The sequence below is a fragment of the Syzygium oleosum genome, unplaced genomic scaffold (genome assembly GCF_021117445.2).
Source record: "Syzygium oleosum isolate NSW1041296 unplaced genomic scaffold, Sole_v2.1 Sole_v2.31, whole genome shotgun sequence".
Lineage (NCBI taxonomy): Eukaryota > Viridiplantae > Streptophyta > Magnoliopsida > Myrtales > Myrtaceae > Syzygium > Syzygium oleosum.
In genome coordinates, this window is record NW_026607515.1 from 927,264 (window position 1) to 953,397 (window position 26,134).

At 40.9% G+C, this 26,134-nt stretch overlaps 4 protein-coding genes across 11 annotated transcripts; 2 read left to right on the forward strand and 2 right to left on the reverse strand.

Annotated features, from left to right (window-relative positions):
* The first annotated feature begins 6,664 nt into the window (after positions 1 to 6,664).
* Positions 6,665 to 9,206, forward strand: LOC115686060 (probable WRKY transcription factor 53). The gene is made up of 3 exons (XM_030611246.2): positions 6,665 to 7,409; positions 7,536 to 7,664; positions 8,267 to 9,206. The coding sequence occupies exons 1-3, from the start codon at positions 7,087 to 7,089 to the stop codon at positions 8,916 to 8,918; spliced, it is 1,104 nt and encodes a 367-aa protein (XP_030467106.2). The 5' UTR covers positions 6,665 to 7,086; the 3' UTR covers positions 8,919 to 9,206.
* A 675-nt stretch (positions 9,207 to 9,881) lies between these two features.
* Positions 9,882 to 17,453, reverse strand: LOC115686059 (dihydrofolate synthetase). Of its 5 annotated transcripts, none has more exons than XM_030611244.2 (11): positions 17,305 to 17,453; positions 14,256 to 14,539; positions 13,775 to 13,872; positions 13,522 to 13,672; positions 12,940 to 13,002; positions 12,633 to 12,794; positions 11,882 to 12,073; positions 11,689 to 11,788; positions 11,044 to 11,175; positions 10,582 to 10,713; positions 9,882 to 10,345 (listed from the first exon to the last, which is right to left on the reverse strand). In XM_030611244.2, exons 2-11 carry the CDS (start codon positions 14,526 to 14,528, stop codon positions 9,990 to 9,992), a joined length of 1,659 nt encoding a protein of 552 aa, XP_030467104.1. In that variant the 5' UTR covers positions 14,529 to 14,539; positions 17,305 to 17,453; the 3' UTR covers positions 9,882 to 9,989. The 5 variants fall into 5 exon arrangements, with proteins under 5 accessions (XP_030467104.1, XP_056160184.1, XP_030467103.1 ...); XM_056304209.1 differs by having other exon boundaries at positions 14,256 to 14,419; positions 17,305 to 17,387; XM_030611243.2 differs by lacking the exon at positions 17,305 to 17,453 and adding an exon at positions 14,891 to 15,022.
* Positions 14,729 to 17,296, reverse strand: LOC130135336 (pentatricopeptide repeat-containing protein At2g20540-like). The gene has a single exon (XM_056304210.1). It carries the CDS (start codon positions 16,903 to 16,905, stop codon positions 15,349 to 15,351), a length of 1,557 nt encoding a protein of 518 aa, XP_056160185.1. The 5' UTR covers positions 16,906 to 17,296; the 3' UTR covers positions 14,729 to 15,348.
* Positions 17,454 to 18,676: 1,223 nt separating the features above from the next.
* LOC115686057 (uncharacterized) lies at positions 18,677 to 22,224 on the forward strand. Of its 4 annotated transcripts, none has more exons than XM_056304205.1 (4): positions 18,677 to 18,858; positions 19,227 to 19,682; positions 20,091 to 21,168; positions 21,797 to 22,224. In XM_056304205.1, exons 2-4 carry the CDS (start codon positions 19,250 to 19,252, stop codon positions 21,981 to 21,983), a joined length of 1,698 nt encoding a protein of 565 aa, XP_056160180.1. In that variant the 5' UTR covers positions 18,677 to 18,858; positions 19,227 to 19,249; the 3' UTR covers positions 21,984 to 22,224. The 4 variants fall into 4 exon arrangements, with proteins under 4 accessions (XP_056160180.1, XP_056160178.1, XP_030467100.2 ...); XM_056304203.1 differs by having other exon boundaries at positions 19,232 to 19,712; XM_030611240.2 differs by having other exon boundaries at positions 18,678 to 18,858; positions 19,227 to 19,712.
* The last annotated feature ends 3,910 nt before the right edge of the window (positions 22,225 to 26,134 follow it).

The window sequence follows — 26,134 nt, forward strand, 5'->3', positions numbered from 1 at the left end:
TCCCACACGCTCAGCCTTTGTGGACCTGGGCCCAAGTGTTGGGCTTCAAGCACGACTTCGATGGACCTAAGCACAGGCGTCGGGGGCTCGGGCTCAAGCTCAGCCTCGATGGACCCAAGCATGTGTGTTGGAGATCCATGCACAAGCATCGGGGTCCTAAGCCTAGCCTTAATAGACTTGGGCCCAGCCGCCAGAAACCTGGTCCTGGACATTGGGAATGAGCATAAGGGTTTCTATGCCCAAGTGTAAAGTTTTGAGTCCAAGCGCAAATACCTTTTTTGAAAAATAATTTTTTAAAAAGGAAACCATTTTCCTGAATTTAAGCATGACTAGGAAAACATTTTCTGTTAACTCATTTTTCTAAGCGAACCAAATGTCGGAAGAGGAAATTATTTTTTCTGAAACAAACGGAGCCTTAGTTAGCTTTAATTAGAATTTGGTTTATTTGATATTAATGAAGAATGTAGTTCTTTTTACTCGAGTGAGACTCCTCGCCCATCTAGGCTCATTGATCCTCCAATTGGGTCAGTGGGTTATATTCAGTGTGATGGGCTTGGGCTTGGACTTGGGTTTGGGCAACCAGTGCTTCAAATCAGCTTGGCAACCTCACCCGAACTTTTGTACTGCCAAAGCTCAAAGTCTACTAAGTTAAGCAGGGAGAGATGATCAATGAGGAGGCTCGAGCTAATCAAAATAAACTTTGTAATTTGAATGTGCATGCCCCTGTCTATGACCAGGCTTTGTCGAGACTCACTAGATGATGTTGGGTTAAAACTCGCCTTTCTGAAAATGCATACCAATTCTGACAAAACTAATTAATCGGAACAATGTGCTAACGAAAAATACCTCTTTTGGTTTAACACTACCATAGAGCGATGAGCCGAAACCGAGCATTTTCTTTTGACTCTACTTTTTTTCAAGATGAGAAAACAATTCGGTAATATATATCTTACGGTTCAATTTCTAAACTAAAATCACTCATAAAGGAAAAAAAAACCCGGAAAGAACTGATACTAGTTATGATTTTTATTCGTAGCAAAAGTACCTTCTATCTCTTAGGAAGTCGATTTATGCTTAAATTTTGACTAACCCTAATCTTTAGTTTAGTCCATCTAATGGTGTTCACGAACACTATTTGAAATAGTAGTTAACAATAATTGGTCCCACATAATTTGCTTTTTTGGCCGTAAGTCTTATAATAAGCTTGTCAATCATAAAGATGGGATATAAAAGAAAAATTCAGCACATACATGATACATATATATAATACAACCGTTCATACACTAACCTAACCCAATTGCCGACACAATTCAAAGCATGAAATTCGACTAGAATCTTCCCCCCTCTCCATAAATTCCAAAAAGCGCCTCGATTTCAACTTCCAAAATACCATATTCGAACGACCCATCTCTGGCCGTTGACCCGAGTTTTCAAACCTGCCCACACTTTTCATTCAAGAACGCTAAAAAGATGGTCCCGAAAGGTACAGGTTCCTGAATTCCAACGCGTTGGAATTCAGCAACACGAACCGTGCTGGTCCCATGACTCGGTCGTCGGATCAGCGTCTAGAAGGGCGCTCATCAACATTGCGGCTCATCGATCGCTCGCTGTTCGACCCAAAAAAGAAAAAAAAGTCGCTCGCTGTCCCCCGGTTCATCTGCATCCGAAGCTTCTCTCGGATCAACACCCATGAACTGCTTCCCTTCCCAGGAGAAATTTCTCTTCCGCTCTTTTGTTGTTTCCTGTCCTCCTTCTTCTTCTTCTGCTCCAACTTTTTGACGTTGATTTTCTCAAGGAAACATCATGGTACTACTGCTGACCCAACCCCACCTTGTGACAATGATTGGGCATTGAACAGGTCCAACTTCACTGCACATCTTTCTTTTCTTACCTTAGACTTTGTGTTTACGCAAAGGTACAGAGTGGAGGAGGATACGTAAAGTCTTTTGCCTTTCCCTAAAGATTTCCCACCACGCATCTTTCGATTGATTAGGTTCCAGGATGAGAATCAGAAAGGGCAAATGTTGAATCTGTAGTAGCACGAGGATGTGAATGCTTGCGTTGTGCGTTTAAGTAAAAGAACGAGCCCAATCCCCTTTGACAAGTGAAAGCTCTTGGATTGTAATCGAAAGTGTTGTACGGCCATTCTTCCATTTTCTGGATTCCAATGGTAGATAGAGCAAAAGGGTCTGGGGGAGAGATTGGGAGTTCCAAACCATGTACGCAGCAAAAATTGTCTTGAGCCTTCTCGAGGAATCATGTGGTGGAATTCTTGAACTCGTGATGACTTTCCTGCTCTTTTTGTTGTCTATGCATCACTATACACTTTACTAATTATTGTCTAATTGGGCGTTTCTCTCGTCAGTTCAGGACATGACCATTGGTCCTGATTTTCGCATCGATGAGTAACAAAGTCGAGGTAGCCATGCGGCTACGCGAACATTGCAACTTACAAAACTTCAACTTGCCACTCGGTACTCAAGTGAAGTTGATTATCTAGATCAATTTAGGATTTGAGCTCGATTTAAGGTAAATTTTATTGAAAAAAGAAAGATAAAAAAATTGCAACAAATTTTTTAAATTGAGGATTTCGGCTTAAGGTACGCAATTTCTAGCTCATGCCATTATTAGGTCTCGGGTTTGAGTTCTACTTCCTCTTTCTTTCAATCATCTAGGGCAAAAGTATACTGAAAAGCAAAGTAATCGTCACCATTGTCCACAGCTAGATATTATGAATATCGGAATGCTACTCCTTTCGATGATTGTGTTCGATTAGAGCATTTGCAAATTGAAATTGTTAAATACACGATTCTCTAATTACATGCTCTCATCATTCAAAGATTGCGAACTCAATAGAATCTGAGTACAATTGGATGCTAGCTACACTAATGAGGTCAACCCTTGCTTGAAATGCAACTAGGAGAAACGATGATGTCTGTTCAACCTCGCACCAGACAAATAATTCTTGTTAATTGCTCCTAAACGAAATTTGATTCTTTAATTTACGATCGTGCCAACGGTAGCACGTGCATGAGGATATGGAAAATTACATAACAATTAACAGTCCTGAGCTTGACATAAAAGAAGATCCAATATTGTAAAGGGAAACTTGTTTAAATCTCACCTTCTTGAAAATGCCTACCGATTCTAATAAAATAATCGATCGGAGCAATGTGCTAACAATAGACACCTTTTTTAGTTCAACACTATCATAGAGCAATGAGCCGAAACCGAGCATTTTTCAAGATGAGAAAACAATTTGGTAATCTAAATCTAAAGGTTCAATTTCTAAACTAAATTCACTCCTAAAAATCCTATGCAAAAGAGCCAAAAGGAACCGACACTAACTCTGATAGCTCTCATGTCTTGGGCGGTCAATTTATGCTTAAATTTTGACAAACCCTAATCTTCAGTTTAGTCCATCTCATGGCTTTCTCGAACACTTTATAAAAAGAGCAGTTAACAATAATCGGTCCCACGTAAGTTGCTTTTTTGGCCGCAAGTCTTATATTAAGCTTGTCGATCATGCATCTTTCGATCGATTAGCTGCCAGGATGAGAATCAGAAAGGCAAATGTTGAATCTGTCGTAGCACGAGGATGTAAATGTTTGCGTGGTGCGTAAGTAAAAGAATGAGCTCAAGCTTTTGTTGAGAAGATGCTATCCCAATCCCCATTGACAGGTGAGAGTTTTTGGGTTGATATCGAAAGAGTTGTACAGCCATTCTTCCATTCTTCTGGATTCCAATTGTAGAGCAAAAGGTTGTGGGGGAGACATTGGGAGTTCAAACTATGTTCGTGGTGAAAAATATTTGAGCCTTCTCGAGGAATCATGTGGCGTTACTCTTGGACTCGTGATAGAGTCCCGCTCTTTTTATGGCCCATGTATCACCATACTCTTTACTAATTACTGTCTAGTTGGGCGTCTCTCATCAATTCAAGACATGATCGTTGTTCCTGATTTTCGCATCGGTGAGTAACAAAGTCAAGGTAGCCAACTAGCCACGAGATAGGGCGAACACTGTAGCAACTTGCAAACCTTTAACTTGCCGAGTTCGAAGGTCAATACTCGAGTGAGCTTTGATTATCCAGATCGATTTAGGATTTGAGCTCGATTTAGGGCCAATTCTATTGCAAAAAGGGAGAATCCATAAACTACAACAAATCCTACTTCCTCTTTCTCTCAATAAACATCTAGGGCAAAAATACACCGATAAGTAAAATATTTGTTACCATTGTCCACAGCTAGATGTTATGAATATCGGAATGCTACTCATTTCGACAATTGTGTCCGGTTAGAGCATTTGCAAATTGGAAATGTTAAATACATGATGCTCTAATCACATACTCTAATCATTCAAAGATTGCGAACTCAATAGAATCTGAGCACAAGTGGATGCTAGTTACTCTAATTAGGTCAACCCTTGCTTGAAATGCTACTAGGAGACACCATGATGTCTGTTCGACCTCGCACCATACAAATAATTATTGTTAATTGCTCCTAAAAAAAATTGTTTCTTTTATTTATGATCGTGCCAACAGTAGTACGTGCATGAGAATATGGAAAATCACATAATAATAATTAACAGTCCTGAGCTTGACGAAAGAAGATCCAATACTATAGAGGGATACTTCTTAAACTATTACAACATTGTCTGTGCATGCGTGGAAGTGACCCACAAATTATCCTGATCTAGCATCGAAATTCGCTAAGCGAAACCCTAATCGCGATTAAAAAAATCAATAGAACAAGTCCAATTTTCAACCCCATCTCCCCATGTTCATCTGCCCGAGATTGGATTTCCCCGGACATGATTAGCGTATTTTAAACCAGTGCTTAGTTCTTTAATGGTTTCCTTTATGTTTTATGTCAGACTTTAATGGTTTTCTTAATTACGTGCTTTTCGAACAATTTAAAAGGCGTTCAAACTTAGGTGCTGCGGTTGTTGCCTAAAGCAGAAGCACCCGCTCGGTCGGTTCCCCGCTATTGGCAGACCAATGGTTTACAACAAGAGAAACTATCGACGTGTTTGTTTAAGTGAATAAAAATTTCGCCAGTTAATTCTTTTTAGACTTTCACACGTTTAATTTACTGGAAAAATAATCCGACAATGAAAAATCATTTATAGTCAAAGTATATATGCATTTTTAAAGTTAGGAAAATGAATTCCCTAACTTGAAAAGGAGAAAATAATTTTTCAAGAAAATGATTTTATGAGAAGCATTTGGTTTTATCATGAAGTTTTTCCCAGAATAAACATACCCTAAATCTTCTTATTAAGTTCGAACAATTGCTTAATAAGAATAATTAGAGAGAATTTTGGCTTTTCTTGTTTGTTCTTTTTTTTTCATTTTGGGACAACTAAAGTGCTTTTTCGGATGGACCCTTATCTAAGTTAATTTCATTTATGCTTTGAACTATTAAAATTTGGTTCCTATTTAATATTGCAAATATAAATTTTGATGTGAGTCATCTTCATATGTTCAAAGCACTAACTTTTCCGATGATACAAACATTTAATCGATGCTTGAAATTCGATTCGATCTCCACCAACATTTTCTCCTCAACACAACCTGCATCCCGTGTCAATACGTTTGACATATCCGATATTAAGACAGATAATAATAATAACAATACGAGGTGAATTTGACATAAATTTCAACAAATTGAAAGGGCAAAACGAGAACCCCTTTTTAGCGGGGACAAAATGAGATTGATTAAGATAAAATCCATTAAAAATCCAAGTCATCCGTGGTTTGAAATGAAACTTTTCCTTTCCACGTCAATTTTTTTAGGGGAGGCCCCCACATGCGCCCAAAACAAACGCCACGTCGTTTTTGTCATCCCGCTTTTAGACATGATCCATCGCTGTCAACGTAAGCAGAGGGTTCCAACCTAGCGCCAGCATGACGCCATCGCCATTTCTTTAGCACTCTTTCTCTCGAGCATTTATTTTATTAATTTGTCTAATTTTCCTTTTATATTTCTTTTTTTTATGGATGTGGGGAAGCTCTAGCTTTGCTTGGAAGTTGGGAGCAACGGGGGGGCAGTAGCAACGACGCGGAACAAGGTTTGAAGATTCTTCGGTCATCACCATCCTTCTCTCTTTTCTCTCTCTCTCTCCACCTTTTCCATCTTCCATCGCCAAAAGCTCCGACCTTTGACCGCCTTTCGACATCGTATATTCATTCCACACACCATCACCACCACCGTATAATACCGAATCTGCCGAGAGTAATTCGCAAGCACCCGGATAAGCGTATCGAGTAACTGAACACGGTCCGCTGCATCGACCCGCGAATCCATGTCGCGAGTCGGGTCGAGGGTCCCGGGGCGTTTCGTATGTTTTTCTCTCAAAAGGGTGTTAGGGAAAAGTGGTTTTCATACATGGGATCCACTGTTTGGGTGCAGCTCCTGAAGGGGGGGGGAGGAGAAACGGTCAGCCGTTGGACTGAACCCTCTGTTGCTAGGTGTGTTGGACTGGGAATAGTATTTCCTGTGGCTATGACCGAAGACCGGTCTTAACTAAAGAAAATCTGAGAGATAGAGAGTCTAATCTTACTCGGCTTCCGCCATTTCTCGGTCAAACTTCCTCCCTCCCTTCTTCTCTTCTTTCGTTTTCCCCCTTCGTTTGGAATCAAAAAAGGACGGGCTTCCCATATATATGACCACCCTCGGCCACCGTCTCCCTTCCTTCCTCAGGGTGCTCCACTTCTTTTCTGATATTTCTTGGATCATCTTCTTGCTTCTTCCGAACCCGTTCGAGACGCGAAAGTTCCGTCTCTCTCTTTTGTGTTTTTCTCGTGTTGTGAATCCCTTCTCAGATCTGTTTAGACCGGCCCGGATCTGATTTTTAGCTCCCGCCAATCTCAGGGTCTTGTAGTTTGTGAGGAAACCATCGCCAGTTCTTTTGCTGTTTTAACCGCTTCTGCTGTGCATGCTTCCTGGCCTTCTCTTTCTTGGCATTCTTGTTGCTCGAGGTCTTTTGCTCGAAGAGCATCTGATCTCTGATGCAACTAGCCTTTGTGCGTCAGAAACAGCTTGAAAACCGAGTCGTCTTTTACGTTCTCGTTGAGGTTTTGAAGTCATGGAGAATATGGGAGAATGGGAAAAGATGAACTTGCTGAATGAGCTTATACAGGGCAGGGAGCTGACCAAGCAACTCCAACACCAGCTCCATTTAGCTGTTTCATCATCGTCTTCTTCTTCATCACACGATCAAACCCAAGAAATGCTCATCCACAGGATCCTGGCCTCATACGATAAGGCGCTGTCCATGCTCAACGCGGAGGCTCCGGGTGGAGGGTGTCCGCGCCGGATGTCGGAGTCTCCCCCTTCGCTCGGCGGGAGCCCGATGAGCGGAGGAGACTCAGACCGGGATCTTAATGATGGTTCCACTCCTAGGAAGAGGTAATCAGTTAAAGTGAATCATGTGATGGTTTTTCTGCCAGTTGTTGCATGCACGACAATGCCCTTGATGTTTGCATGTGGACATGATTGTTGCATGATTTGTGACGGCAACCAAATGTGTTGCAGAAAGGCGATGCAGCGGTGGACAAAGCGGGTCCATGTCGCTCCAGGCACAGGACTCGAAGGGCCACTTGACGACGGATTCAGTTGGAGGAAGTATGGTCAGAAGGACATTCTTGGAGCCAAGTATCCACGGTGAGTTTAGAGACGATGAATTCTCTAGTTCTCAGCTCTATCACCACAAAGATTCCCTAGAACACTATTCCTTTGTTCAGAGTAAACAACTTCACGATCTTGCCTCACTCACTCCTAGTCCAAAATCTTCGCCAAGGAGTTACATCGGTGGACTTGTGATAAGCCACATCCTTGAAAACGTTAAGGAAGGAAGGAACTCGATACTTGTCCCCGTGTTATGTGATAGGACTAGACAGATTTCTTCCATTTTTTCATCAGATGGGAAGTTAGTTAGTCTGAAAAGGTCCGGATGAAAGACGTCATCATTTAGCTGCATAATCATTTTCGTTGTGTCGATGATCATCCTATACATAATAGGTTGTTTCATGATCAGCCACCTTTTTCTCACGTTGCGATCGCCTGAGAACGCTTTCAGTTATTAATGGCTATTTAGTTCTGCAGCTTTCTATGTCGCTATCACGTTTTTCTTCCTTAGCCAACCAAAGTTTAACGTATAATTGAACACTTCAGAAGTAGCTCGGCTAGGAGTGGATATGAGTTTTATTATGTTTCTTTGGCCTCCATATCTAGCTCTCATTGATAATCCCACACTTCATATTCAGGGGCTACTATAGGTGCACTCATAGGAATGTCCAAGGTTGTTTGGCTACCAAGCAAGTGCAAAGATCCGATGACGACCCCACTGTCTTCGAGATCACATACCGCGGAAGGCACACGTGCAGTCACCACCCCGCCACCGTAGTCCCTCCTCCGCTACCTGAAAATCAAACTGATTCCAATGCCTCCGTCGATGCCGCCCCTCTCCAAGTCATACAGCCGCAACCCCAGCCAAACCAAACCCATTCACAAGACATTGCGTTCGACTTCCGTGGAGGCCTCACGGTCCTAACTCAGACCTTGGACTCCAAGAACGACAATCACAACCTAACTTCTTCAATGTTCAATTTCCCTTCCACCCCGGATAACATTTTCGGCATCATGAGTAACAACAGCGACTTCTCTAGTATCCCTCATTTCCTGCCTTCGTCAACTTCCGGGACCAACTGCTTCTCAGTGTCTCCAGCTAGGTTAGACGGTTTCCAGGTCGGCCCGAGTTTCGGCGCTCCAGAATCCGAGCTCAGTATGATTGTCTCGGCCGCTACTTCAGGGAACAACTCTCAAGCAACAGTACGTTCGGATTCAGATCTTCCGCTTCGGGGCATGGAGTTCGCTAACGAGGACATTTCCTTTGACAACCCCGGATTCTTTCCCTAAATTTTGAACCGAAATAATTTAGGAAACAATGTGGTAATGTCAAGAGTTATAGTTAGGTTTGGCCTTTAGGCAGCATTTCCAGGTTTTAGCTAGCAAGCAAGCAAAGCCAGAAACGATGATGTCTCTTTACTCACCTGTAATTATACTTCATCAAATTTAATTACTTGGTCGACGGGTATTATAGGTGACTTTCCATTTTTAAGTTTTCTCTTCCTGTGATCTCGATTGCTCGTGTTACGTGATTGTATTCGGCTTGGCAAGAATAAAAAGATTTGACTGTTTACCGTAGCTTTTCTGTTCCTGATGTAGCTAGTACTTGGCCTGACGTACGTACGCAGGGGAGCTACATGCAGCAATACTGATAGTCCGGGAAATTGTCATGCAAACTCAATACGATTTCTCAAGCAGTACATGCGAACACAATGCATCCCTTCAGCCAAAATCGTATTCTTTCTGTAGAATTCAGTGTGGATTACAATCAGCAATGTAACATGTTACTCCTACATCTGTACAATGCAAATGCTTCTACAATTCCCAAGTAACCGTTCATCAAGAGTCCGATGTCGTCTAACCACTTCAAGATGCATAATAACCGTTCATTGAAAAAAATTTCGAGTATTCATTCAAAGAAACACTAAATATCGGAATTTTGACTAAATGCATGTTCTTATGATCGAATTACGAGCAGGTGATGATTTCTTAAACGATCAGCAAAGGCCCCAAGAAAAGCAATTTCGATGGACTTGGCATGATTTTGGCCGATTGATATTACTGTTTCAGTGAGCTATATAGAGAAGCCAACAAAAGATAGCAATTCAAAAGTTGAAACATGAGGTGAATTTACGCCCGATTATTCCTTTGGAAAATGTCCACAGAAAGGCGATAGAGAAATGATCAGAATTCGGACAATCCCGGGGAAAATATATGTATCGATGAGTCCTTTAAGTTAGGAAATTAAACATATACTCTCTCAGACCAAGATGCAATAAAATTAATCAACTTCCAATGGCAACATGTATTCAATTAGTGATACACATAGACAACAAATAAAAAGCTCATAAAAAGAACGACTCAACCACCAAGAGAAAGCAACACCGATGTAACCATGTGTAGAGATCCAGTAACAACAAGAAGAGCCGGTCCCTTTCTGGCTTTTCTCTTCAGGATTCTGTTTGCAGCATGCAGAGAATCAGCCAACGAACTGTTAGCAGCAGTTAATATGACTCTATCTTCCATCCCAATTAAAGAACACTCCGATCCATCCCCAAATGATTCTTGATATTCAGGCATTTTATCGTGAAGAACCGCAATGCCCATTCTTTCAGATTCTTGAATCCAGCAATCTCGTAACAAAGTCGAGGGAGTCGTACGAGCATTGCCCCCGGCAATATCAACCTCTGTCAAGACGACAACTTCTAATCTTGCACCTGAAAAATTGCACAGCGTATATTTTGGTGTACTAGATGCACTCAAAGCGAAGGCATATAGAAGAACCACGACCTACAAGGAGAGGTTGCACTAGACATACAGCACAGACCATAACTAATAAGATTCATGGAATTGTTGATCTTTCCTAGCATCTAATGATCTCAATTTCTAATTTGCTTCACTTAGATCAGTGATGAGATTGAAAGTGGGTCAAGCAACTTTAACCAGAAATTACCTGAAAGGAACTCTTTTGCAAAGGCCGCATGGTCTTTGTCCCTAGCCATCGCGACAACAAGAGCCAATGGCGCATCAGGAAAGGTCATTTTGGTAGTCTCGACCAAAGCTCTAGCAGATTCTTTGGTGTGCGCTGAGAACAATACAGAAATTATTACAAGATTCACAAAATTTGTCACTAATCTACTAAGCAAACACATACTATGGCAGGAGTAAATGCAAAAATGCACAACACCAGATACTGACTCCCCTAGAAATTATGGATACTAAAATTATGGCAAATTACAGATGCCTGTACCTCTCTCAAATCTCAATAAAGAAACATCTACAGTACGAATAAATTTAAGTCATAATACTAACAACATATAGAGATATACAGACTTTTTTTTTTTGGCTTGTGAGGAAAGAAAACTAGTCATGTGCAAAGTGTAGGTACAGAATAGGCATTTGAGCACCACAATACCTCCATCCAGCAGTACTGCTGCTCCAGGTAGTCCCAGTGCCTTGGCCTCTGTAAACGTAAGAAATTGGCTTCTTCCAAGCAAATGGGTACGCTCCAATCCAGCTCTTATGGATTGGTCAGAGATTGTCCATCCTGCAGTCAGGAAGACAAGACGTGAATTGAAAAGAAGGAAAAAAAAAGATACTTGTACATATTCTTAAACTGACAGGACCAACATGTTTAATGATCACCTCTATGCTATGATGAAATAAAGTGTCTAACATCATGAAAGAACTAATATAAAGCGTTGAACAAATGGTCGTTTAGTGTCGGATCCAACTGAAATAATCAGAAGTCACAAAGTGATCGCAGAGAACTCAATTGTCTGCGAGTGCTCCGTCTCATACAAACACAGGCATACGCAAGATTTCTGGCTTTTGAAAAAGCATCAAGCTCTCTCAAGACACAAGTTCAGCATTTCTAAAGAACTACGATATAAAATGGAGATTGTTGAAGATGAGCATAAAAAAAGACTCATACTTAAGCACAATATGCATCAATACATTAGCATAGAACCTTGCAACAAAATCATACAGCAATCATGACCAAGACAGCAAAGACAATCAGGGAAAATCAACCCAATGAAACATTGGTAATTGTTAGTACCCATGTCACGAAGGCAGAGTGCAGCACATGTGGCCGTTACTGCATTCTGAAGCTGGTGGGCCCCAAGCATGGACATCCTTACATTCAACAAATTAGTAGACTGCATAATCCAAACGACATGTCTCCATGAAAATCTCCCAACAACTCAAAACATAATGATCAGAGACTATTCAGAGATTCTAAAAGGTCATACCAGCTGCAAGTCCCTCTCAACTTCTAAGACAACGTCACAACGCTGACAAGGCCTACCATCGAGAAAGCAAATGCTTTCTATAACACTTCTGTTCCCGGCACCAGATGCTAAGACCACTGGCGAATTCATTACTGAAGCTTTATCACGAAGAATGCGCTCAATTTGTGGAACAACTGGTCCCCCCAGCACCAACTGAGATCGTGATCACATGTCAGAATTAAGAGCATGGCTAAGCTGATTATAAGAACATCTCACAAGATAACATACGTTATGCAAAAAAAAGTTCTATCTTAAGCAGTCACTTGACCAGAAAGTGAGTCCAGCGACCCCAATATAGACAAGTGGGTCTCAGGAGCATTAGTTACCAACGTCATTCTAAGAGCTCTTATGCTCTATATGAATCTGATATCTTCATCCACTTCAGCAGGATTAAATGGTTTAAAGTTTCATAAAAGATGCATGCATTAATTTGAAGGTAATTCAGAAAAGTCCAGTTGCCATGAGATACAGTGGTTGTACTTGCGCAACCAGCCACTTTTTATCTGACTGCTCACAGGTGAAAAAGAAAAATACATCATGCTGTCAATGTCCACTTGTTGTTTTTCCAGTAAGATTAGATTTAATGAAGAGTTCCTTTTAAATTTGCAACCAAACTTAAAGAAGAAAGTGTTATAGTTTCTGGAAGACATTCAAGCGAACATGGAGGTAGTTACAAACGTGTCACACATATAAGCAGCAAGAACAACCTAACTGGACAGCCGTGCTTAACGATCCCAGATTTCGCCATTGCTATGCTTTCCAAAGAACCTCCAAGAGCATCCATATGTTCCTCGCCTATTGTTGTTATGACTGATGCAAGGAGTCCAGAACTAGAAATAACATTTGTAGCATCTCGAGCACCCCCCAGTCCAGCCTGTTTCCATAAGAAAAGGACATCACTATTGTATCCATTTTCCAAGTTTTCACTCATGATAAGGATGACAAGAGAATTCGCATGGAAACTTGCGAAAAGAATAGTGAAGCCATGGAAAAGAGATCTTGTAATTAGTAAAATCAACCTCGATAACTGCCATATCAACATTCTCTTGGGCAAAGAGCGTGAATGCCACAGCAGTAAGAACCTGAAATATTTTGCTTGGTCAGTATGAAAAAGATCAGTCAGTAAGAAAAGGGTGCATGTTTCTGAATTTGCAAACAGAGTGCATCTTTATATGTGCAATCCCCCAATAGTGAATTTAATAGCCAAGAAAGACCAAAAATCGACAAGCTATCTGATAAAATGATGCATGCTGCTGATGGAGTTATCTTTGTCAGCGAATATTATGAACTGTTAAAAAAAAGGAAGGAAATGCAGTGGATCTCCTAATCTAATTCGACTGCAAAACTTACACTTGGAACTAAAATGCATCATGAGTGCAACAAAAAGATAAAAGAGGACAAAAGGAGTAAAACAGGGAAAAAAAAAGGAAGACAAGTTAAGAGGGAGAATCAAACAGGCAAAATCATTTAGATTATGGCCCACTAAAATGATTCATTGTTCATCACTAGTATTTCTATGCAGCAGCTACCGGAAAAACTCACTCACACGAACTCTTAAAATAGTCAACAAAGTGTTATTTGTGAAAAATAGGCTAGCATACCTCAAAATGACTCAGGCAACCATTTTCAAGTACTATTGACTCATCAAGAATGTCTTTTATCTGATGGAATAGGCAATTTAGTTTCTCTGCTGGCACAGGCTTGGCTGGATTTCCCACCAAAATGCGTTCTCTGATTGACAGAATATGTGGGCTGCAACCAGAACATATTGCCAGTCATAAGGAAGGAGACAATGAAAAAGCAACCAAAGAAAAGTAAATATTAATAAAGTCAACAGATGTGATAACACAACACCTAGTATAACAACCCACAACATATCCTTCTGCATTTAAGATGTTCACAAGAAATGCTGCAGTAGATCCTTTCCCCTTCGTCCCAGCAATGTGAATAGCCTATGCAGTTGTTAGGAAAGTAACATGAAGACATACTCAGATTAAAGAGAAACAGAGAAGTAGTAAAGCATGCAATATCAACAGATACCTCTACAAGGATGTCTCAGATATGAAAACTGAAGCTACTTCATCAATCCAATGATCAGACAAATAAATGAGGAGTCCAATAAATGTACTTTTCACACGCAAATGACTGAAACAAATTCAGTCGTAGTAGTTAACAAATAAATCAATTATAAAGTAACGAAGATTATTTTGCATTAACCAGTTGTAAAGGGTTAAATCTAAGTTCTTGAGCTTCTCATGGGACAAAATACATTTACTTTTATAAACAAAGAAAAATTAGAAGAACAATGAAAAAGAATTTGGAGCAAAAAGCAAACCTTGAACCTCGAATCAGGATTCCCTAGACGACCCATCAACCTTCTCATCCGACCAAGATCAAACCCGTCATCCGAATCCGTACCTGCATCTTTTGGCACTCCTGATTTTTCATAGTTCTTGAGCGAATCTATGTATTCAACAAGTTCCCTCACTTCCACATCCCCTGCGGACAAAGAAGTCCCTTGTGTAAATGGTGAAACCCACTTCTTGTTATATAATGATTTTCTGAGAGAACAGGCAGGGCTCGAGCTGATGAGCTTCAAAAACTGCATTTCTTTGGTTCCTGTATCCCACCAGAGAAAAGAGAGATTAGGAGCTACAAATTCTTTACTATACCACTAGTTCAAAATTATCAGTCATCTAATTACCAGAGAAAACATACATCACTCATCTCAAAACCAAATGCACTTATTTCAGAGAGAGAGAGAGAGAGAGAGAGAGAGAGTGCTGGAGAGGGTGATGCGGTCAAACATAAGTCACATTTTATTATCACATCCTTGTTAATCAAATCCCAGGTAAGTGAGACAACAGACTTTTAAGAGAGACCGTAAAATTGAAATGTCATAATATGTTAGATACAAATAGAAGTATTTTCGTCATCGTGGAGTCTAAACAAAAGAAATCCCTCCAGCACCTTCCACAAGTAAATTGGTTCCTCATGAGTCATTTGTATCCACAGCCACATCAAATAAGACCATCTCAATCTTGCTAAAACTACTATCTCCAAAGCTTACTATGTCCATCCAATGTCGGTAACTTCATATTGTCCCACCTGTCTCAAGCTTCCATTAGCCTTTTATCGAAGAGCAAATTCTTCTTGGGACATTTCATGCTTCATCTTGTGAACATGTCGGAGGGTTTGGGACCTCGATTTCTCATTTTTGTGAACATGTCGGAGGGTTTCAACACTGTTACTGTGTAGTTCAACTCCTTCACTCTTTATTATTTCCTCTCGGTAGCAGACTCATTCAAAGACTGGGACATCGTCTTGTTGCTATCTATCCTCAAAGTGGTACACTAAAACCAGGTGAGGGTTAAACCATTCTTTCAAGTGCAGATGGTAGAATTAATACTGGAAAAGGGTTGCAACCTTCAGCAGTCGAACTGCTTATTCAACTTGTCCAAAGTACTATATATCCTATCCATCTGTGGGTGTGTTTTCTCTCCAGCAATGAATTCATAAACACCCCCATTAAGTTGAATTGAGCTGCAACCAGGTGCCTTGTAAACTCCTCTGCTTGTCATCAACTTTATGATTCTTTGAACTTCATCTTGCTTTTCGGCAACAGCATATAAGTTAGAAAGTAGAACATATGCTCCACTGTGACATTCCAGCTGCACAAGTCTCTCAGCTGCAAACTCAGCCATCTGCGAGTTTCCTTGCTTACAGCAAGCTTGGAGTAAAGCTCTCCAAGCAATAGCTTCTTCAAATGAGCCACTTCTTGGAACTTTCAGGAGTATTTCCTTTGCTTCTTCCAAATACCCTGTTTGGCAGAGGAGGTCAACTAAGCAACCATAGTGTTCACTCTTAGGCTCAATTTTGTACACTGTCAACATTTTATACAACAGCCTCAGACCTTCACGTGGCAAACCTGAATGGTTGCATGCAGTGAAGATGGAAATGAATGTGATGTCATCTGGTCGAATGCCACCATTCTCCATCTCTGTAAACAGCTTGAGTGCACTCTCTCCGTCACCATTGACTGCATATCCTGAAATCATAGCATTCCAGCAAATATTATCTTTTTCAGGCATTTCATCAAACAGTTTCTTGGCTATGTCTATATACCCACATTTGGCATACATATCTATGAGACCGGTACACAGTCGAGAACTCAATGTCAACCGCCACAGGTTGACAAACCTGTGAATCCAAATACCAGTATCCAGAGCCCCCAAGTGAGCGCAAGCAGAGAGTGTGCTAACCAGCACTGACTCATCAGGCTCAACACCATTCAACTGCATCAAGCGAAACGTGTACAGTCCTTCCTTAACACAACCATTCTGTACATATCCAGAAATCATGGCACCCCATATACCTTTATCCTTCTCAGTAACCTCATCAAACAACTCCCTTGCACTATCAACATCTCCCACCTTTGCATATGCAGAAATCATTATTGTCCATGAGATAACGCACCGCCTAGGAATTTCATCAAACACTTTTCTTGCCGCTCTCATACTCTTGTGCTCACAGTACATAGAGATCAAGCTATTGCCCACAAAAATATCCGACAGAAGTCCCACTTTTAACCCATGCCCATGGACAGACTCTCCTAGATAATGGTCATGCAGCTTTGCACAAGCCTTCAGTACATAAGGAATCGTGTAATTATCGGGACAAAAACCGCTTATCAATAACCTATTGTACATGCTCATGGTACTGAAAAAGTCGTTATTGAGCAAGAAAGCTTTGATAATGGTGTTGTAGATACAGATGGTGGGCATTTGGATCCGTTGGAAAACTTCCCATGCATAATGAACGCTTCCATGACGCGGGTCTGCGCAAAAAGCTAAGAGTCTGCTTAGTGCAAAGCTGTTACTCCCAAGCCCACACGTGATCACCTGTCCATGAGCTTCTCTCAAGTGTCTCATGGTCTTGCATTTCTCCAAAAGCAGGAGGCATCTCCTCCCGCTACCGCTAGCCATGAGCTGCCACAACTAGTTCCCCTGTGAGATATAGCATTAACACGAGCACTGGCACAGGACATCCATCATGATTCGTCTCGAAAGCAAAACCAGAATTCGGTCTCAACCATGACGACCCAATATCCACCTAGGTATCTTATTTTATCCAGAATGACAAAGCATGCCCTGCCAAAAGTACCGCTAAATAAACAACCCGATTCTTCGCAGGCATTTCATCGAGCACCTAGCGTGCACTACCGTACCGCGGGAAAGAAGAACGCAATAACGACAGAGAAACGGCGGAATCGTTTCAACGAACCGCAAGATCGAAATTTTACATTTCGGGTTTCCATGTTTTCGCGAAATCTTCCTTTCGTAAATGACGAGAACAAGAAAAATGGAAATCAAAGGTTTGCATACCTCTTTATCGGTCAGAGATTGAACGTACGGACTGTTTGTTCTGTTTCAATGGAAAAGCAGAGTTTGTGTGTAAACTGCAAGTTCGAGTGAAATTCAACGCTGGTCGTCGAGATAAGCATTCGGATCGAATGGAATAGAATAATACAAAAAAAAAATTTAAGTGAATTTGTCATATCCAAGGTGACTGGATTTAATTTAGACTAGAATTAAATAAATAATAAAATATTTGAGTAAATTACTTTAGGAAAATAAAAAAAAGTATATAGAAAATCCTATTCTACTATTACACGGGACCACCGTCGCCTGTGGTGGTGGCCATTTCTAATGGCAACCACCGTGGCGGGGTTTGGTAGATCAGCAGTAGATCTAGCTCGCAGGTCGATTAAGCTCGTTAAAGATTGTGAGGTGTGACCACTACTAAGTGATCGTCGAAGTGAGGCGATAGGCGCCACTAGTGTTGCCTCACTTTGACAACCACTTCGGGCATGATGAGAGAAGAAAACTCTCGGACAATTGACATCGTTGTGTGAAAACAGAATCATCGTTTCTGTTCTTTTTTATCTTATTTTAATTTTCTAATTTTTCATCCTTTTCATTTTTTTGCAAATGCAATCAGATGCAATAAGTTTGATCCCATCCCCGTCGTAAAAAAAAAAAAATCAAACCCAAAAGCACTAGTCAAACATTATTTAGGTCAAAATAGCCTTTATAAAGAATTTTTCACTAAGCGCAATTTGCATTTCCCTAATGACCTCTGATACCAATTTGTTGAGCGTCAGAGACGCGGCAACAACTTGATTTGATGGAAGAAATTTTTGAAGGTAAAACAATCGCAACTCACGCAAAGAAAAGAAGAGAATAGATAGAATTTTTTGACTCAATATATTTCACTCAGATTTCACTCTTATAAAAAATTACAAGACTTCCCTATTTAAAGAAAAGTTACGTGACCCTTATCTTTCCTAAAATATAACTAGAAATAATATCTTACAATACCTCATTTTATTTTTTAATATTTAACCATATCTCTTAATATCTCATCATATATTTGAAAAAATAATTATTTCACCTAAAAATATGAAAAATCAAAATATGAAAATACGAATAGACTCAAAAAAAAAATAAGTACCAACAAATTTGGTTTAATTAGATCAAGACATTTGCACTTTCTTAAGTCTCGTTTGCAAAGCTGAATCAAACACTTCCGCGTATTACAATATTTTCTTATGATATAAGTGTGTAAAGTAGAAACTGAAAAATAGCCAGACAAAAAGAAAAGGAATATCGAGGAAAACTTTTTACGTTGTTAAGAGCACGTGGCGGCCATTCAATGGCCACGTGACCGGGCACTGTCTGGGTGACGTCAATCGTCTCTCAGAAGCCAACCGGCGGTCGAGTTTTCCGATGCGCCAGCGGCTCCACTCTCTCTCTCTCTCTCTCTCTCCGGGCTCGGTCACCTGCGACGAGCACGAAGGCCGTAAGCCCTGGCAGAACGAGGCTGGAAGGCTTCATCTTTCCGACAGCGAAGCCGATCGACGCCCGCTCGGCCGTTTGGTATGCGCCTTCTCCTTGGTTTGTCTCATCAAAAGTCTGCTGCTCTTTCTTCGCGTGAAGCGGTTGAGAAATGGAAAGAAAGATTGTATTTTGAATTGTGGGTATTTTCCTCTTCCTCGTATTGTGTATTGGGTTGTTCTGTTTATGGTCCCTTAGGATGTTGTTGGATGGTATTACGCGAAAGCTGGAGACTAGAGTGAGCTTGCGTACTGTTAGTGTGTGACCGAGTTGGTTGGTGTTAACATGTGTTTAGGATTTTTTTAATCTTTTAATTTCATTATTTGCCCCTTGCTGTGTCATTATGCTACTTAGGGCTCTCCTAATAGGAAGTTTGAGATGCTGATCTTGGTATGTTTGATTTGTTGAAGTTTAGGAGACGCCGTGATTCGATATGAATTCGAACTTGGATGAAGTGGAATGCCCGGATGACAGCAGAGGCTTGGATTTTGTTGAAAAAGAGTTGGAAGCTTGTAGGCTTAGCGCAGGCATGGATAGGGGTGAGAGTGTTGAAGAGAGAATTGCGAGGTTGGAATTGGAGAACCGGAAATGGAAGAGTGATTATGAAGCGCTCGAGGATAAATTCAAGGCATTAGAAGCTGAGAAGCAGGCTATTGAGCGTGAAGTTGTGGTTTTGAAGCAAAAGAACAGCGAGATCAAGGAACGAATTTCAGGCTTCGAATGGACGGATGGTGAATTTGCTAATGAACTTGCACATGGTGTGAGCAGAAGAAAGGAAATGGGCAATCTCAAGGAGTCATGTGGTGGACATTGGGATGCACGGATGGTGGATCTGGTTGATGTGGGCTCTGGTTGCAAATCATGTGGTAAAGAAGCTGCACATTTGAAAGTTTCAGGTACTTTGACCTTTCAACATCGTTTTGTTTGCTTTTAATTTGGTTAGTTAGTTTTCTAGCATTTATGATTGATTGGCATGATAACATTGATTGTCTTATTATTATGTATCTCGTACGTACAATAGATTGGAAAACCTTTTTTAAAACTTAATTACTCAATTATCTCATCTTGATTGTCTAATCGGCGAGTTTTACATGGCCAAAAAAAAAAAAGATTTTCTAATCGGCATCAGTGAGCTTCCTTTAGTGGTTGACCTTGAAGAAATCATTCTCAGTGATTAGCATTTTTGACATGTAGTCAAATCTATACCTACTTCCCTTTTTGGTGAAATTACCAGCTGTGGCCACATACAATATGCTTTGGATTTTCTTGGGCAGGTTCTCCTCCAAACTTTACAATGCAAAGTAATTCTTGTGATGTTAAAGGCGAAAAAGAAGTTGCATGCCTACACTACGGCAGGAGAGCTAGGAAAAAGTTACTATTCAAAGAGGAGGAAAGCCCCAGCAGAAAAATGGCTTCATCTACTCCTGGAGTTGCCAAACCCCACGCTGTTGGCATTATTGACATCCATGATAGTGATGAAGAAGAAGATAAAACTAACAACGAAACGCATGCTCTTAACAATCAGGAAAATTCAAAGGGTTTGGATTTAGATTACCGCTCATATAAGGGGATTCCAGAGGGTGGAAAAGCAATGACTATTGAGAACAGTGCAAGGACCAGTCACGAAGAGGACTACAATGACAGTATAGCTGGTGATGAAGATAACTCTGCTGTACTGATTCCAAAAAGGAAACGGGCTTTTAATGTTATCGAGACTGATAGCGAGAGTGGTGACGATGATTGTGTTCCAATAGGTAGGCTAAAGAGGATGCATCTTCAGGAATTATATAAACCTGGTACTACTTGTGAAATGAATCGGTGCCAAAGAGCTAATACTTCTCCAGACAACCATGTCGAACATGCTCAGACCCCCGTGAGGCGGCACCTAATGACATTGAGGGAACGTGAGGCTAAAGCGAAGGCAAAACGAAAATCATCCAGCGGAGTTCAGCATCATCGTGCAGGCCCTACCACCGAAGATGCTGAGGATGACGATTCTGAAGATTTTGGATTAGACAGTGATAACGACAGCTCGAGCAGCTTTATAGTTGCTGATTCTGATGTTTCTCATGCCGATGATGCTTCTGATGGGGATGGTGCTTCTGGTCAGTCAGAAGATACATCTGATGGTGAAACGGACTTTGGCGAGATTTTATCGAGAATTAAAAGAAGCAAAGATCATAAGTCTGAGTGGAAATTTGAGGCAGACATGCTTGCAGCATTTGGTAAGGAACCTGAGTTGTGCATGAAAGCTGTATGTGCTCTCTATCGACAGCAAACTGCTGATGAGAAAATTAGTAAGGAAGCATTCTACAACAATCAACGTGGGTTTAGCAAGTTTGATGCACCCAGGTAGGTTGTATTTCCATCATTCGTATCGATAGACTCTTTCCTTGGTCAATTTGTTTAGTACTGATGCTTATGTTGGATGCTTGACTTATGATTTGCTTGTCAAAGCTGCCTGCAAGTTGCACACACGTTATGTTTTCTCCTGTGTTTGCTTTGATGTTATCTTATACATAAGCATCTTATGTTTACCTTGTTTTTCTTTGAACGAAACGAGATGGTATTACACTCTGGTGCTGGAAGCTTATATGCTTCCATCGATCTAATAATTACTACAAGTTTCAGGTCTTATGTTTATTGCTTGATAAACTTATTGCCTGATGGTTCTATTTGTTTGCTCTTCCTTTGCAACAAGATGTGTGCTGCTTTCAGTGATCTTTATCTGTACGTGTTGCCCGATGGTTGTATATGTTTCTTGTACGTTTCTTTTGTTAGATAATGTACCTTTTGCATGACCAGTTGCATGTCCTGTCCGAACTTCCTCGTGAATAATTAATAATGCTGCCTTTTGAGTCAGTGATAATCTTGTTTAATATGCTCCTTTGGGGTTTTGTGGAGTTGAATTCAAATATTATGTATCCAGTTTATGAATTCCAGCTGCTCTGTTGTTAATATATCATGGTGTTCTGCTTAGGGGCTGCTCTCTGGGTGAGTTTCTTACTGACGGAGATGCATCTGGTGACCTAACGAAGTCGGTTGAGGAGTTACAGGAGCATGACCCTGAAGCATTAGATCTCTGCCGGAAATTGGCTGATCACTACTCTAAACAGCTGTTTCAGATCTACAAGAACAATGAGGACCCTTTTTTCTTTCCTTCTTGAAGCCTGTTTCGATGCCAATGAAGAAGTTAGAGGACATTTCGCCGTTCGGACAAAGATTTTCCTAACTCTTTGTGCTTTGAGTTGAACCAGAGTGCGAGTCTTGTGGAAATTAGACGGATATGTATAGGTTAGATATTTGCTTTAAAAAGCACAGGGGCTGTATATATGTGCTGTGTCATGTATATATGGAAGTTGACAGTATGTATGCATCGATGGCGTAACGTAAGATCAAATTTCTTAATGATTCTCGTCCAGTGATTAATTGCAGTTTATACCTTCTCTGCATCTGCTTCTGGTTAAACATTCTCGATTTGCAGAGTTTCCACAATAAAGAGGAGGATAAGTCCACTTCAGTCTCAGGGAATACCAAACATGATCTTGCCAGGTAAAGTTTGAATGTTTTCCTCCTTGTTTGCACCAGTTGTGACTGCCCTTTTATACAATAACCTATATTTTTTTCAAATTATTACTTTAGAGTAATTATTTAGTACACACCAGAGCAGAGGACCAGGTGGCATAAGAAAATTAATAAGTGGAAGGAAAAACAAAGGTGGTTGGTGACCTCACACAACAACTCCAATACTTTTGCACGTTTTGACGTCTGCACAGAAAGAATAGCACCCCTGTACCCGCCGACTGGCCGAATTAATGAATCGCTTTCTGTTTGACACTTCTCTCACCAGACAACACACTAGGGTTGAGATTTACAGCAATTCAATACGAAAACACACAAATAAATGAGGCCTTTCTATTTTTGTGAGTGAAGTTAAGAGTTTTAGGTGGAGTGGAACTTCTCTGTTTCCTAGTAATAAAAATATACAAGTCCTTGGCCTTCACGTGCAACTGTACAAACGCTCTGCAGGAAATTTTGTATATTAATAGGGTTTGAGGCAAACTCTTTCACTCACAAAAAGAGAGAGAGAAGGAGAGAGAAAATGGACTCATCAAATGGTGCATACAACGTTGGAGCAATGCGGTTTCAGGAAGAGAGAGAGAGGAACGCCGACGGCGGCAATCGCGGCTTTCAAATGCCGCTGCATTACCCGAGTTACTCCAAGTCCGACTACGAGAACATGCCCGAGTGGCAGATCGATCGCCTCCTCTCCGAATACGGGCTCCCAAGCTCGGTCGCAGCGGCCGGGGACGTGGAGCGGAAGAGGAAGTTTGCCATCGGAGCTTTCGTCTGGCCTCGTCAGCACTAGAAAGCTAGCTCAGCTGGTACAATCTGCTGTTCCGTGTTTTTGTTTCCATGGTGCGATACTTTCACTCATAAGCTAAGATCATGTGGTACATGTATGAGCTGTTTTTGGTGGATGCTGTAGCTCCCCAGGATGCAATAAAGGAAAGAACTTTCGAAAAGTCAGATTGTTTTTCCATGGTTTTATGAACTATAACAATTCCTCTGAAATAGTTAAGGCATTGGCTCCGATTCAAGAGTTTAATTAGATGGAGAGGGAAAAAGATTGAGATGGCCCAAGAAAAGCCGGTTAGCAACGCACTCAGATTCTGACTTGCAATTTCAACTAGATAGATTCAGAATTCACTCACCTAAGATGAATCTTATGGCATCAATCAAACATGATATCTCGATGGGCAGGTCGGGTTCGGTCACGGATATTAGAACAGGAGCTCGGACTTGGACTTGGAATAGAGATGGCCGGCCTTACTAACTCCGCATGGTGTATATGACTGGTATCCAAATTGAAACGACCAACAGGACTTATGTAGTTTCGTGCCTAGTCAGTCCAAATGCTACAAGAGAGTCCAGAGACACCTCATTGGCCTAATTACCGAGTTTTCCTACACGCTAAATCATAAATCGCCGGGCATTAAGATCTTTTGTCACGGCAACGCCTACAACAATGGATGCACCGAAAATGGGCGGTCCGACAGCCGATTGATTTCGCAGCCTGCGATTATAGTGATCGTCCTTACTGTATACTTATAGTAATACAGCTGTAGGAAAAACAAAACAGTACAGACACAATACATGCGTAAGTGTGCACATATGGCAAATAATTTGTCCCAAAATACGCCCGTACAGACACAGCTCACAAAAACAGAGCGCCACGCAAAAAAGGGGGCTGTTCTCTAGATGCCAAGAACGACAACTCATGACCAGCAGCATCGTGCAACATGCATGATATACCTCAACATCGATCGATTCATTGCTGGTTCCTTTCCTTTTTGCCTCTTTTCCATTCGTTGAAAGATCCCCCTAAACGTGCGGGTGGACCAAGCATCTCTGTTTTCCAGAAATGGACACATATCAAGAACTCTCCTCCCCTTGCATGATCTCACACCCCCGTGACTTACCTATAAAGGTTCCGTTCCATTCACGAAACGGAACGAGATCTCTGTATTTCCTACCAAAAAACAAGGAGCTCTCTCTCTCTCTCTATCATTTCCTCTAACGTTCGTCTAAGGAAACACTCGAATCATTCCTACTTTTCGCGACGAAGTTAGCCGGGAAGATAGAGAGAGGAACAAGCCAAAAAAAAAAAAAAAAATGGGCGCTTCTAAGGTTAATGCCGGAGTGTTCGCCGTCGTCGCCGTCGTCGTTATGTACGCCATCATGTTACCCACGGCTCGTGCCCAATCCCCGGCTCCGGCTCCGGCCCCCACCAGCGACGGTCCGTGTGTTTTCCTCCCTCGATTCCCTTAATTTTTCTATTCAGCTTTCATTGGAACTTCGAATAATTTGTGTTGGGTAAGAGTAAAACTGATGATTGACCCACAAGAAAAGATCAAAAAACGATCTTGATTGCTGGTGTTGGACGCATGCAGGTACGTCAATAGACCAAGGAATAGCGTACGTGCTGATGCTGATAGCCCTCATCCTCACGTATCTCATCCATTGATGTCGATGACCGATTGCCTCCCCCCCATCAATATCGACATCGACATCGACATCAACATCAACATCCACCGTTCGTTCTCAAATGGTTTCTCCAGACGAAAAGGGCGATCCACACCGGTTGACATTCGCGATCGCAACACACAAAAAGCTTCCATTTATTTTATTTTTTTTGCTTAATTTTTATTTTAAGGACAGAGAAAAACGAAACCTTAAACATGTTTGTATTTTATTTTATTTTTTTAATTTGTGTCTGGCTGGGGTTGATTAGTGTGTCTGGAGATGGCTTGAATCTTTTGTGACAAGAGAGCGGCTGGGGGAAAAACATATATTTTTTTTCTTTATGTATATCTCGATTCTTTTTTTTTTTTCTTTTTTCATTATGATTATGGGATTATCTCTGATATTTGATTTGGGCTACATTGATATCTTGAAATGGAAATCGATTTCCAATAAAAGAAAGAAAGAAATTACGACCACGAATCTTGCCATATTGTCACTCGATGAATCCAACGTCAGTTGAAAAATAAAGGAAATGAACTAATAAGAGAAAACATTTGAAAGCGCACATTCTCTGGTATATGATCTCGTACAAAATTTTGTTCAATTATTACTAAAAAGAAGCTAATAAGGAGTCGGCAATTCGGATTAGATTGTCACCGAAATACCATAGTTCGTATTAGTAGCATTCATACGGGCGGGAAATGACCTTCGACCATATTATAGACCACATGAGATTAAGTTTGTGACCGTCATGCTAGTCACATTGTGTCATATAACGTTGGATTAAAGGCTTAGTGTCTTCAAAGACAGATTTTGTTTGGAGTGATCTCTACCTAAGTCTATTTTTCTTTCACATCTTGAGATCCCATAATTTGATCGAAACATGAATGTGCAATACTTTCTAAAATCAACAAATATATCCAATATATACCTAGGGCAACCTTATGGTATCCCCCTTCGTGGAGATCTCCCCCTTGGCTCTGATAAAGATATAGAATAATGATGAAATTTTAAATTGTAGCAAGAGAGTTACTTAAAAAGCCAAACTAATCTAGCCCTAAAGTAGAGGAAAAAGCGAATGTACCAGAAAGATATCAATACATTTTGTAATGCTTGTCAAGTCAACACTTCCTTCCATCCGACGCGTGATGGACGCCTATGTTCATTATAGCCACTTTTGCTAATCCTAAAAAGATGTCGGGAGTGAGACATTATTCGACCCCCTCGAGGTGTCGTGCTCGATCCCAATGCTCGTCATATCGATCAAAGGCTTACTTCAAACACGCACTTG

What these genes read in the sequence shown, in the direction of transcription:
- LOC115686060 (XM_030611246.2), top strand. Translation starts at nt 7,087, where the DNA reads ATGGAGAATATGGGAGAATGGGAAAAGATGAACTTGCTGAATGAGCTT. An exon ending in GGTTCCACTCCTAGGAAGAG is followed by an intron (nt 7,410 to 7,535) that starts GTAATCAGTTAA and finishes AATGTGTTGCAG; the next exon opens with AAAGGCGATGCAGCGGTGGA. An exon ending in CTTGGAGCCAAGTATCCACG is followed by an intron (nt 7,665 to 8,266) that starts GTGAGTTTAGAG and finishes CTTCATATTCAG; the next exon opens with GGGCTACTATAGGTGCACTC.
- LOC115686059 (XM_030611244.2), bottom strand. Translation starts at nt 14,528, where the DNA reads ATGCAGTTTTTGAAGCTCATCAGCTCGAGCCCTGCCTGTTCTCTCAGA. An exon ending in ATCCTGATTCGAGGTTCAAG is followed by an intron (nt 13,873 to 14,255) that starts GTTTGCTTTTTG and finishes ACAACTGCATAG; the next exon opens with GCTATTCACATTGCTGGGAC. An exon ending in TTGAGAGGGACTTGCAGCTG is followed by an intron (nt 11,789 to 11,881) that starts GTATGACCTTTT and finishes TGGATTATGCAG; the next exon opens with TCTACTAATTTGTTGAATGT.
- LOC130135336 (XM_056304210.1), bottom strand. Translation starts at nt 16,905, where the DNA reads ATGGCTAGCGGTAGCGGGAGGAGATGCCTCCTGCTTTTGGAGAAATGC.
- LOC115686057 (XM_056304203.1), top strand. Translation starts at nt 19,250, where the DNA reads ATGAATTCGAACTTGGATGAAGTGGAATGCCCGGATGACAGCAGAGGC. An exon ending in TGCACATTTGAAAGTTTCAG is followed by an intron (nt 19,713 to 20,090) that starts GTACTTTGACCT and finishes TTTCTTGGGCAG; the next exon opens with GTTCTCCTCCAAACTTTACA. An exon ending in AGCAAGTTTGATGCACCCAG is followed by an intron (nt 21,169 to 21,796) that starts GTAGGTTGTATT and finishes TGTTCTGCTTAG; the next exon opens with GGGCTGCTCTCTGGGTGAGT.